The 13,338-nt window shown below is 39.7% G+C and overlaps 1 protein-coding gene across 1 annotated transcript in view; it reads right to left on the reverse strand.

Moving 5' to 3' along the window:
- insyn1 (inhibitory synaptic factor 1) overlaps positions 1-10,784 on the reverse strand; it is a gene marked incomplete at its 5' end in the record, with an annotated part of 56,197 nt that extends 45,413 nt beyond the window's left edge. Inside the window, 1 exon segment of the mRNA XM_014023626.1 lies at positions 9,106-10,784. Coding sequence (XP_013879080.1) covers positions 9,106-9,249 — 144 coding nt within the window.
- Between the last annotated feature and the right edge of the window lie 2,554 nt (positions 10,785-13,338).

Below are 13,338 nucleotides of genomic sequence, written 5' to 3' on the forward strand. Positions count from 1 at the left end.
AAATAAATAAATAAATAAATAAATAAATAAATAAATAAATAAATAAATAAATAAATAAATAATCTAGTTCGGTGGTCTAATGGGAACAAAGCTGTCCCTCCCTGTACACTTTTCGGTGACACTTTGGAATGATGTAGTGTTTCTTGCGGGCTGCTTGTGCACTTTGATGGGTGCCATTTTTCACAACATTAACTACAGTTTACAGGTTTTATTCATCACACAAAGATGGGCCAAAAACATTCCTAAACACGCCCACACACCAACACAATTGCAACAATTGATCTAAGCTGTTCCACCCAGCCTGTCGCAATCCTGTGAAGCAGGAGAAACCATTATCTCCAACCACCCTTCATGTCCCCTCTCTTTTTCCTCTTTCTTTCTTTAACCCCCACCCCCCCAACAAACAAACACACACACACACACACACACACACTTGCACACATTTTCTTTTCCTTGCTTTGCCTTGGGACAAGTAAAAGGGTTAGTGGCCGACAAAATTCACAAAATACAATACAAGCATGCATGGTGGAAAAAAAATCCTTTATCTGTAACTAGCCCTCAGAAGGTGTGTTAAGTGATAAAATCAATGAGCACAAAGAGCACAATTTTTGGAGTGTTTACCTCAGCAGAGGTCTAACCTAAAGCCCTCATTACAGTGTGTGCTGAGTGTAGGGTTCGTGGAAGGAGGCAGAGCTCAAAGGGCCAGCTAATCCAGTGGGTTTTGCAGGCATGATGGGCTAGTCAATATGCTGGGCCTGCATCCTAAAGAAGCAGGAGCTTCACAGCAGAACTAGGTAAAAGAGGCTCAGGGGAATGCTTTGCGTAGCGCTGATTTTATTCTCTACAGCTCTCAAGGTTAGATGCCTCTAAAGTCTTAACTCATTCATTACTTATACTTTTTTCTCTGGTTGTGTCGTTCCAAAATACACTGTATTTTATGATTTTTTTTATTGGAGATATAGAAATCTGATTATATTCCTACTGCAATACCTAATTTTAAAGCACAGATGGGTCGTGACCAATATGGATTTATATAAATTATCTCAACAAAGAATTGATCAAACATACTTCAACTCCTGAAGCAGTATTTTATCAGTCCAGAGAATAATTGAGTCTCTAATTCATTCCAGGAATGAAAAAATAAGAAAAGAAAGAAAAAAAATCAGAGCTCAGCTCAAGGCAGCAACACAGGTGTGGAGATGCCAGGGTGTTTTGTATTCAGCAAAGAATAGATAAGGCTTGAGGTGCCCCACTCTGGTTGTTTTCCTGAGCAAAGAGAACTCTGCTAGAGGCACGTCACCAAGTTTAATTTAGGAATTTAATTTCCACGCACAAAAGAGGTCCGACAAGGAAGAACAAATTGACAGACACAGCAGGCGAGTACTTCATTTCACCCAAATAGCTATTAGTGAGAATAAACCCTTTGGTCCAGGTATGTCAGGTTGAAGGGCACTTTCCTTTTTTTGTGTGTTTAAGCTTTCAGCATTTTCCCAGAGAGTAATTCTGGCCTGCTGAGCTGGTCGGCACACTCACATGTTGGGGAGTTGGACCAAACTCTGCCTTAATCTGAAATAAATGGATTCTGTGTAGGAGAACAGGCTGGCCTGTCCTCAGTGGAGATCACTGGGCTGTGGTCAGCTGGGCAGGAAACTCACAATGCAGGCATTCAAATCAAAAGCTTTGTTTTTGTCTTTCTTTCTTTTTTTTGTGGAAAATGATTCATCAGAATGCAGCTTTGTGTCTGATTATAATTTTTGGCTGTAGGTGCTAAAACAAACAGGACCGTAACCACCAAAACCACTAACCAAGTTTGTCATTCAGCCATGTCCACTCACAATTAAACTGAGATTGTATTTACAGTGTGTGTGTTCCAGCATGTTAGCAAGTATTAACAACTAAAATAAATTGATTTTATATAAAAAAAACACTGTATAAAAAGGATTTTTTCCTTTTTTTAATTTATGTGGTCATCTAATAATTTAAGCTTAATAAGCATGAAATATTAACTCATTTCACAACATGGAAGTGTTAAAGTAAATAAATTGCCTTTATTTATTTATTTATTTATTTATTTTTGTGACTATCCCCCCCCCACACACATACAATTTCACAGTGTTCTTCCTCTCCTTAAGGACTTAGTTCAAATCTTTTGAAGTGGGATTATGTGTAAAGATTGTGAACAACTAATGTGCTTGAACAACTTCCATTTGGTCAAATAAAGTTTGATACTCAGTGGTATGATGAGTTAATCAAAGCAAAGACCAAGGTGGTTTGATACTCTCTTAAAACAAGTTTAAAAAAAAAAAGAAAATGGTTTATGAAAAAAAATAATAATCGTGCTAAAGATAATTACTACTTAATACTAATTGTATAACTTTTATGATATTGGTGCTGGGATTGCCACAGTCTGCACATAGGGTCACATCTTGGTTAATGTTGCTAATAYGTTTGTATATAACCTTAGCATTTTACCATGCAATGGGAAAACTTTATAAAATTGTGTTTTCATTATCCACTATGAACATTTTCACACTGGAGAGGATTTAAAACAACATAAATTGACTTTGGTCTTCGCTTTGACTAAAAATTYGCTCCTTGTTCTGGACAGAAATAATCTGTTTGACTCCAAATTGAGGCAGCCCAAAGAAGCACCAACAACACATATGTTACATATGTTAACTGAATGTTCAYCACTATATGATATTACTACATAGCTACCAGCACAAGTTCTGCTCTGAAAGTTCAGACACAATTTTGACTCATGGTTAAATGTTCAGCAACTTTTCTTCCCCCTGCCTTGTACCACTACCAGCACAGGAAAACAGAGAGAGAGAGAGAGAGAGAGAGAGAGAGAGAGAGAGAGAGAGAGAGAGAGAGAGAGAGACTGATCCTTATGAGGAAAATGTCCCCCTTTTTATTTTATTTATTTTTTATTATTTTTTCCCTCTGAGTCTCTTTTGGGCTGCCTCTGAGTTTGGATCAGATTTAGTTCAGTGCTGAGYTCGGCATCCTTAGCAGAGAGAGACCAAGCCTGGTGCAGACGTGTCAGCGTGTCGCTATTCCTCTTAGACTTTATCAGGGAACACTAAAGCTCTCTGAGTTCAGCGACTGATCTGGGGCTAGTTGTATGAATATGTCACTGTGCACACTCCAGCTTTTAAGCATAAAACGCACATATAAGGATACTACATGGAAGCCCACCTAATTCTGAAGACTGTTTAATTACATGGTAGAATTTTATTATTATTTTTTTGAGACACTCCATTCTACACACAAATGTTTTAATTTAAGAAGCAGTATTGAGGGATCATGCAGCTGGGATTTGCTGATGAATAAAACCTGAATAGATTGCTAATTTGTGCTGCTTTGCACCTGCAGTTTGGTGTTAAATTAAACCGTTGTTAACAGTGTCTTTAGGAAAACGTGATTCTCATCAACTCAGTCTCAACCTTCTTCTCCTAATGGCAACTGAAAACACTGAGATTATTTATTGATGAATGTATTTATTTATTTATTTTCTTTGGTCGAGCTCAATCCCATTCAGCACACAGTTGATTTTTTTTTTAAATAAATGATTCTAAAATTGCTTGGTGACCCGTTTTATTATTAAAGCTGTTACTCAGTACTTCATCACTATAAAAAGCTGACATTTGGAGTACGCAGATTTCACCTGACAGTGGCCTTTTGCTGTTGGCTTTGTCCTCCCTCTTAGGGCTTTAGTAGGCCAGTGTCCCGTATTGCATAAGGACAAGCACACAAATACCAAAAGGCTAATCAGAATTGCTCTTTGTCGAGCATTTATTCCTCTCTCTCTCTCTCTCTCTCTCTCTCTCTCTCTCTCTCTCTCTCTCTCTCTCTCTCATTCTCCGAGCCTTAATTCTACGAATCCTGATTGCCTTCCTGTGTTCATTTGTCTCGAGATGAGCACCGACGTGAAGCTTCGGCAGCTCGTGCTATCATTCTGCATAATAACTACATCCGCACAATAACACTCCATCATTCCTGTTTGGTTTTGTGTGAAAATTTGTAGCTTTCTTACAGCTTCTTTTTACTTTTTGAGTCCACGACATTCTTCTTATCTTTTCGTTCAGGTTTTTTTTTACACACTTGTAGGTTAATTCCTACGTTTATGGTTTGTCTTTACACTGACGTTTAGATGTTCCTTTGCATTTCGTTTGCCTGTATATTTCTTCCAGTTCATCCCTACGCTTCTAGAAAGTAAGTCCAAGGTTGACATGATAACTAAATGAATTATTTCCTCTGCAGATGCCACTCCTGGCTGTGCATTATTACAAATGGAGCAGTTTATCAGTATATTACCTTTCAGTGTCCTTCCTTTAAGACCATCTCATTTTGCCTGTCACGAAGCTTGTAATGGGATTCAAAAGTAAGACAGGCTTCAGTTGACAGTAATGGGATCTTGAAAGGAATAAACTAGCCAAGCTCTGTGAAACATTTCTCCTTATCATGTAAATAAAATAAAATAAAATAGTTTTATTGCTTAAAACCACTGGAATGATGAGATTATCCGCGGTTACATTTAAATAATCACTTCAATCCTCTGGTTTTGTCTTTAGACATAGTACAGAATTTCAATAATGTTTGTTGACTAAAATGTAAGATGTATGTGTGAACTAAAGCTGTTGCATGCTGTGATGATACGATTTAAAGTAAAGATTATAAAAGTTACACCGGCAAAAAGAAATTAGCATTTTAATTTGACAATGGTTGCTGTTCTTTTCTCAAATTTAAACAAAAAAGCTGGCTTTGTTACTAAAACTGTTTGCTGAGGGAAAAAATAAAAAATAAATTTCTTAATGCCCCGTGGTAGACACCCAGTCTGTTGCATTTCATTTACTTACTGTGACGGTGATTATAGTTAAATGGTAGGTTCACCACAGGGTTCACTCAGACCTTGCTGAGTGTTGTCATAGAGACTCAAACTCCCTGTTTAAAAGGATGATGCTGTTTTTGCCAAGTATTTTAGGTGTGAGTTGGGAGCACTCTTTCTGAGAAGGGATGTTTAGCAATGACAATGATGAAGTCTGGCAAACAAGCAAGCAAGACCCAAAAAGGACCTCTTTTTAAGACCTTGCTGCCTTCATTAGGAAAGACAACCACTTCAGGGTTAGATCGGTGGAAACAGCTTGTCTAAAGACACAGCTGTGGCTAATTTTAATATGGGTTATTTTTTTTTCTAAAATTTATTAACAAACTGAAAACTTTAAATTCATCAGAGTTACCTGCATTCATGAAATTCGCGTAATTAAACTACAGTGTGACAGAAAATAAATGTTTTCAAAAATTCATGTGCTTTAAGTGTGTTTTGAGAATAAAAGGGATCTAGCAAATGTTAAACAGCAGGATCTAGATCCCAGGAGACCCCTGGAGTTAAATGTTGAACCAAACAACCTATATATATATANCTCTCTCTCTCTCTCTCTCTCTCCCTCCCTCTCTCTCTCCCTCTCTCTGGCCCGGCGCCCCCCCTGTGTCCTCACTGACTGCCGGATGAAGAGAAGCTGATGCCAGAGTTTATCGTGGAGCTCAGGCTCCTGCCAGCGCCACTCGGCTCCTGCGCTCGGCGCTGCGGGGGCGGGGCTTGCTGCTTTAAAGGCGCAGCGAATCACACCGCTCCTCCTCTCCTGTTCTCTCCTCTCGGCTGCTGTCGACACTTCCTATCCATCTCCTCTCGCTCTGCCTATCTAGCCTTTGTCAGTGTTTCTGTTGAGGGTGTTATCTCTCTTAAATCAACTTGAAGTCTTCCTCTGCTGGCCGCCAAGCAACCTCTGGTGGGGGGCAACTGCGTGTCCACAAATGTCTAACTATTACATCATTAATACACAAAGCAGGTTGGTGTCTGATGACCTCATCTAACTGACAAGGAGGGAAGCAGCATGACATTTTCCTCATTGGTCCTCCCAATTATTTTACACTCCTTTTTTAACTTTTAAATGCACGTGATGATAACCTTCAAATAAACACTTTTTTGTAAAATAAATTTTCCAAAACTAATTTCAAATGAAATTGTTTAAGCAATGCTCACTAGCTTCAAGAAAGTGTTGGCATGAAACTGCTGTAAACAACTGGAGGCTCTGTGCATTTTTTTGCATAATTGTAACAAAAAAAGTGAAAACATGTTTCAGGTTTGGAGGGTCTTTCATGCACATAAATTTGTTCTGGTGTCCTCTGTGGTTTTGAAACCACCAGGATCACAGACGTTACGCTGATRCTGTAAGGCTAATTGCAAGAATATATTTTTCCCCACTATAATGCATTCCTTTTCACATCTTTTCTTTGATTAATAAATGATCAGGTTTTGCTTTAAAAGCATTTACTTCACAATGCTATCTCRTCGTATAGAACTATAACATCGTGTCATAGGATTGCATCAAATTTTAAACAGCATGTTAGGTTTTGAAGAACACGTAGCTGCCTGTGGGGTTAAGGTACTAAAGTATGTCCTCTGAACTTACACGTGGTCTGTGCAGCGTTCTGCAGACAAAATRTTTCTGACAAAACGATAACTTTAGGAAACATCCTTTGGAGTATTTCCTTCATAACCTACTGCTGAAAGTTGCTGTTCTTTGCACACATAACATGTTCCATCCTGCTTGAAAGAGAGATAGAAAAGAAAAAAAGAGTAGATTTTTTTTCAGTTCACATTACACAGTAAATGGCTAACCTGTCTGCAGAAAAGGCCCAGTTGTTTGCCACTGATATCTCCAGGGTAGTGATGGCTTTCTCACCAGTGACTGGATTATTTCCACCGTAAATTACGTCATTTTAATGCTAAGGTCATCGTGACTCGTGAGTTTTACTGCAAATCTTTACTGAGCAGCAAAACGTTGGTTGCACCACATATTTCTGTCATGGATTCCATGTTGTTTATGAAGAGAAGGTTTATAGCATGCATTTTCTTTTCTCAGTTGAAAACAGGYTCATGCAAAAGCATTCAGAATGCACGTTGGATCATGCATATAATGACCCACAAATACACATTGTATGTGAGTGCATAAAAAACAATTTAGTAATGTTCATATCATTATTATAAAAAAAGTGATTGACAGATTTCATTGAAACTCTAACAAAGTAATCTTAACAGATGGAGCTTCAATTGATTAACAGTTGAAGTAAACTGAATGCAAGATAGACACCACAGCTAATCCAACTTGTCATAAATAAATAAATAAATAAATAAATAAATAAAGAACTTTAAATAAAATAGACGGCACCAGAGCACTGACTGTAGGCAGACTCCTTTGCAGTGTGACACATAAAAAGTTATATCTTGGCGTTTTACTAACTTTTTAAGATTCAGCTCTTGGCAGGTTAACAATACATATCTATAAAAGCAGCAGCACGAAGCTAATTTAGTAACGCCGTTCTTAACTTGCAGACACTTTGGAGTGTTTGTTGGCTCTAACTCCTCGGAGCACTGCGGAGTCTCTCCAGCTCCCCAAAGACCTTGTGGGTGATAATCAGTCATTACTGCTCCATCACTGAGCTATGTTTTCGCATCCACATAGTTATTGATCATTTATTTATGTGACAGTTGTTACCTATTATTGTGTTCCTTTCATGTGGCCAAGAATGAGAGATTTTATAAAACATAAGCTTTCCGCGTGTGTGTCTGATAGTGCAACGCTCATCATGTTCCTTGTTCTTCCTTTGAGACAGTTGGGAATCTCCCAGGTCAGTTAATTACAGGATATTGATACTGGTATTATAACTGCAACTGTGGCTAAAAAGATTCCATAGCCATTTTAATATGGGAGACTGTGCTCTTCCAATAAAAAAAATGACATTTGAGCCTCCTCGCGCAGCCTTCTTTAATGGGGTCTGGGATAAGAATGGCAATATGTGTTGGAGCTGGCAGAGGCACAGGCTGTGTTTTTGTTTATAAATAGCTCCAGCCAGCATTATTCCACTTGCGGTTGTCCCATAATCATCAATCACTCCCGCACGTGGGCTGGCTCCTCTTGCTCACCAGCGGGAAGGTGCACAGCGAGCCATGCCCTTGCACCTCCGACTGTTGGAGCAGAGCGTTAGTGAGTGGGACAGAGCTGGGAGTCAGAGTGACAGAGGAGGTGTGGGCGGGGTTCTTGTGTGGTGATGGAGTGAGTTATGACAGCTTTCAGAAACCCCCTCCTTCCTCCTCTCAGGTCATTAYATTCACCAACATCCTCTGTTCCACTTCTTCATCGCACTTTCTCGACAAACACGCACGCACAAAGGTGCCCTCCCTGTTTATGCCTAATCAGAATCAGTTGGGAGGCTAATCGTGTGATGCGCTCGGAGGATGTTGGATAGGTCAGGTGCAACTGTTTGCTCAGGTTTCATTTCTCTTTGTCTCTCCCTATCTGGCTCCATCTCTTGCTGGGGAGGAGCTTTTCCAGGAGAGCTCACTGCTTTGAGAACACTGCAGGGTGAAGATCCCAAAGAGATTTTGTACTCTCGCACACATGCTCAGATCTCCTCTGATTATCAGACAAGTCCCATGTACAGTAGCTAMATATACTTACACGACCACATAGAGCTATAATGTCTTGCTGCTATCTGTGTTTATTTATAATGTTTTTACTGGAAAAGCATGCGCAACCATAAGCACACGTAAAGATTCCAGTGTTACCATGGCAAAAATACTTTAAGAATCCAGATGATCCTTAACAAAAAATGGTTATGTAACTATTGCGGCGCAAAGTCCTGTATCTTATCTAAGCCTGTGTCCTTATTTTTTCTCAGCCTGACTTTGTGTGTGTGTGTGTGTGCTTTCAGCAGCTCTTCACATATTCTGATTTTCACACGTCACCACTGAACACATAAAAGACACGTGTAACTGCAGATAAGCCACTGTAGTTTGACTGTAAAAGGAAGATGACTCTTCTCCAACGAGAAATCAAAAACAGTAAGACCTCATCGTGTTCAAATCTTAATCAAAATCTGCATGTCGCGGAAGATTTTTTTTACCCCTAATTAAATGCAATCCATTCTGGGAGCACACCCACCTGGAACCCTCATTTTTTTCTTTACTCCGTTCATCTCTAAATCTCCAGCAAAAACAGGAAAAAAAAAAGATAAGTTAAAGCTGGTTTTGAGCCTCACCTCCCGAAGTTCCTTGGCCACATCCTTGAGCTCCGTCAGAATGCCTTCCAGCTGATCGATCACCATCTTCATGTGGCTGCGGATGCGTTCTCTCGGGCTGGGGGTCTCAGAGGTGTCCCGGGCCGGAGCTCTGCTGAGGGACATCCTTTACAAAGCGGCGTGGGGCCAGTGGCCAACAGGCTGAGGGCGTGGGGGAGCCGAGTCGGGGTCCATGTCTTTGGCTACAAGGAGCCTCAGTGCTACTGATCCGAACAGGGGCCCCGGCCACGCAGGGAGACCTCAACATCTTAAAAGCACCTGGGCAGCCAAAGCGCCTTGCCTCGCCCGCGCACTTGGCATGGGGTCACACGTTGACATCCATGCCTTCTGGTCGACGCTTCCAAAAATGGAGAGAAGATCAGCACGGGTAAAGTCCAATGCGGTAAATCCATGGAACAGGACGTGAGGAAACACACGGGCTAAAACTCTTACATAATTGTGTTGAGCCAACTCATCTCATGTGTCAGTGTGTATAAGCTGAAGTTGCTCCCAAAAAAGGGGGCTATTYAAAAAAAACGCGTGCCTTTTAAAGAGAAAACAGTTTACCTTTTTACCACTCTTTCTGTTCTATCGTCTCCACCGGTAAAACACAGTGGCCTCATTGCGAATTAACATGCAGAAATAAAAGCAACAAGGATATAACCCTTTCCTGCAGTGGCTTACATGTGATGTTAGCCGAAGAAACAAACAGAAATAAAAACAAAACAACTCCCACTCTCTCAGTGTTCAAAATGATCTTTTTTCTTTCTTCCTGGTGGCCAGCGGGGACAAGATTTGCTTTCTTAATATAGTTCCTCACTGAGGGCTACAGTCTGTAAAGAGAGAGAGAGGCTGAAAACAGGAATATTCCTCTATACAGTGTCGTGTTTCCTTCCCCTGAAAAGAAAATAAGATTCTCAATAAAAATTTTCTTTGAAAGAAACTTCRCCTCWGATCCAGTTTCCTTCTTTTCCAAATAATAACCTAACTGTGTTGCTTTTCATTTTTCCCTCAATGAAAATATGAAGAGGTTAGAAGTGGGTTTTCTTTATTCTTTTTTTTTTCTTTTCTAAATAACGTGACATCCAATATCTCCCCAAAATGCAGAGCTCATTCCAGGTGATGTGGGATTAGGATGAGTTGAGTTCCAAGCTGGCAGAATGTGACTTGTGGTGACAATTTGTGGAGGGATTACAAAAAATGATTGTGCCAGTGAGACCCAAWTGAGCATCGTCCCCTGAAATTTGGGTGGCAGCTTGTCTTACCCAACATCGCCCTCCAAGTCTTCTCACAAAAGATTAAAAAAAGAAAACACTGACCCACAGCAGTCCACGGGGGTGTGCCCAAAAAACCAGGGGAGCAGAAAGGGAAAAAAAAAGAAGAGAATTCTCTTGTCTCCTTCAGTTGTTGCTAAGGGAACCCAGTCTGTCTGCTTGTGCTGTGATTGGATAATTATTTTACTTCTTATCCATGTAGTGTTTGTGTTTTCTCCACGGACTGTCTTCAGAGAGGCAGAGCGCTCCGTGCCATCCAGCAGCACAAGATAAATCCCAGGAAAGCTTCCCAGCAGAGCTCCAGAGAAGAAGCGGGAGGRAGAGCTRCTGGCCAAATCCAGGGCGATGCCACTGCCAYGGGGCGAGCCGGCCAATCACACATGGCACCTGGTCAGACGGAAAGAAAAGCAATCACTTATTCGGACACGTCTCACCCTTCTGTCCACGCGCTTTGTAATCTAGTTTTCACAATTTTTAGCAGCATCAAAATAAAGAAGGACACACAAGACGTGGGCATAATGATTTTCAGCTGCTGTCACACACACACACACACACACACACNTGTGTGTGTGTGTGTGTGTGTGTGTGTGTGTGTGTGTGTGTGTGTGTGTGTGTGTGTGGCCTTGTTCTCGCTACTTGGTGGGGACAAATTCTCAGGAAAATGCAGCCTTGTGGCGACCGCATGCTCCTTGTTGGGACCAAAGCCTGGTCCCCACAACTTTGGAAGCTGATTTTGGTTGGGGGTGTTAGGTTTAGGACCAAGGCGTGAATTGAGTTTAGGTTAGTTTTAGGGTCAGGTAGGTACAGTATCTGTGAGGTTAGTCTTAGGGTAAATGGTCAGGGTTAGGCTTTCAAATTACCAAAAGATGAATGGAAGTCAATGGACGGGCCCCACAAGGATGTATAAACAAGTTTGTGTGTGTGTTTTTTATTAATCATATTTAAGTAATCCATGGGATCTTTTCCTTTTAACCTGAAGTAAGCAGAGCAGCTCCCCTCCAGCATCATGTCGCTCATTCATCCTCAATAATTGCCTCTTTTTCAGTCCTCAGTACCTTTAATTTCTCCTTATAGCTCAAGGCACAACAACCACCCAGACATCATCATCATCACCAAGAAACCAACAAAACTCTTTCATCAACTGACCGACATTCTAAAATTCCAGAATTTTATTCAATCACCAAACTACACAATTATYATTGACCTCATATCAGACATTTGTAGTGAATCTTCAGCAAATATCTCTGGCAGACCAACTGATTCATGCACTGTTTGCTTAAGGAATCATTTGAATATTAGCATACTTATTTATTATTTAGCTCCTTCCTGAAGCACTTTGCATGATAAATGAATAACAACATATATACAAGCAGTCCATATGTGCATCCTTGCATTTAGAAAACACATACTGAGCTGTCATCAAAACTGACAGTTGAGTTGCAAATAAAAACCAAGTATCAAAAATCTGTGACATCTTTTTTAATTAATCTGAAGCCTCTCTGCTTTTCCTCTCATGACCATTGTGTGGCACTGTTGTGTATTCTGACATGCTATAYATATTTTTCACTCTGTCTAAAGGCAAACATGGAGGACAAGTACAAAAAAAAAGACTTGAATGTGCTTTATGACATGGCATCAAATGTGCAAGTGATGTGTGATAAACTTGTAAATATGAAGTAGAATGATTTATTTGCACATTTTATTCATGTTCAACACATATAAAAGTTGTGAATACTTAAAATAAAAAAAAATGTTGCAGTCTGTTCATCTCTTGCATAATTAATTTGAAATAAAATATTCCTCAAATAATTTGGAGTCATAAAAYACACTCCCACTAAGAGGCTTAAGGATTTTCCCATTTAATCTCTGCAAATCATAATTTTGTGAAGCAGCAGGAATTGCAAGACACATCTGGCAAATAAAATATGCATGATCAAACATAAACAGCGTGGCTTGTTTACGACGTGCAGTTGTGTCTTTAATTTCGCACAGACAAACACAGAGGGACAGWGCGCTCAGACCCGGCCTGTGTTTTAATGACACCCGTCTCTCTGCTGACCTTTTGGTATTTCACTTTTCCCCCGTGTGACTGTGTTTGTCTGTTTCTTGGTGTTTTTTTTAAAGAATTCTTCAGCATGCAATGGCATGGCTGAGTCACACCATAACACCTTGTGATGGATCAGTGCTCTTATGAAATGAAAGGAAATAAAAGCTTAAGAGATGTGTTGTTCTTTTTACTCATCTCTGCCGTACGTCTGAACAAAGTAAGCAGCTGCGATTGGATGAAAATGTCTTAATTTTTATTTATTTATTTTTGGGAATCTTGATTCACAGATGAGTGAGTAATGCACCTAAACCACTCTAAAAATGTATTTTGATTTCTAACAAAACATCCTGCAGCAAAAAGGGCAGGAAAGAATAACTGTTGATAATCTGTGGCAGAACCTCACAATATTCTGTGTAATTGCTAGTTTGCAAGTCTGTGACAAGCACATCAGCTAAAAGCAAGARCAACGAAACTTCCTGCTCTGTTGCAGATACAGTAAATATTTTGCAAACTTGGCTGAATATTTGTTTATTTTGTGCCAGAAGGGCTTATTGCTTGGCTCATGTCCTGTCCCATAATACAAAATTTAGTTTGCATCAGTGCCATTGTCATGCCAAAAATATATTTAAAGATACTTTTAATCCTGAATTTTCTTTTTCTAAAAAAATATTTTCCCAAGTATTCTTGTATAGCAATAAAAACTGTTATAAAATGATCCATTTTCACACAGGTTGTTGATAACATTTTAGCTTCAAAAATATTTTTTGCCCTATTTAATAAAATAAATGCAGATTTTCTAACAATTCTTTTGAACCTCTATAAATTGAACAACAACAATAATAATAATATGAATATTAAACTGACTGCAAATGAGATCCAAGTGAAGACTGACTA

The sequence above is a fragment of the Austrofundulus limnaeus genome, unplaced genomic scaffold (assembly GCF_001266775.1).
Source record: "Austrofundulus limnaeus strain Quisiro unplaced genomic scaffold, Austrofundulus_limnaeus-1.0 Scaffold381, whole genome shotgun sequence".
Taxonomy (NCBI): Eukaryota; Metazoa; Chordata; class Actinopteri; order Cyprinodontiformes; family Rivulidae; genus Austrofundulus; species Austrofundulus limnaeus.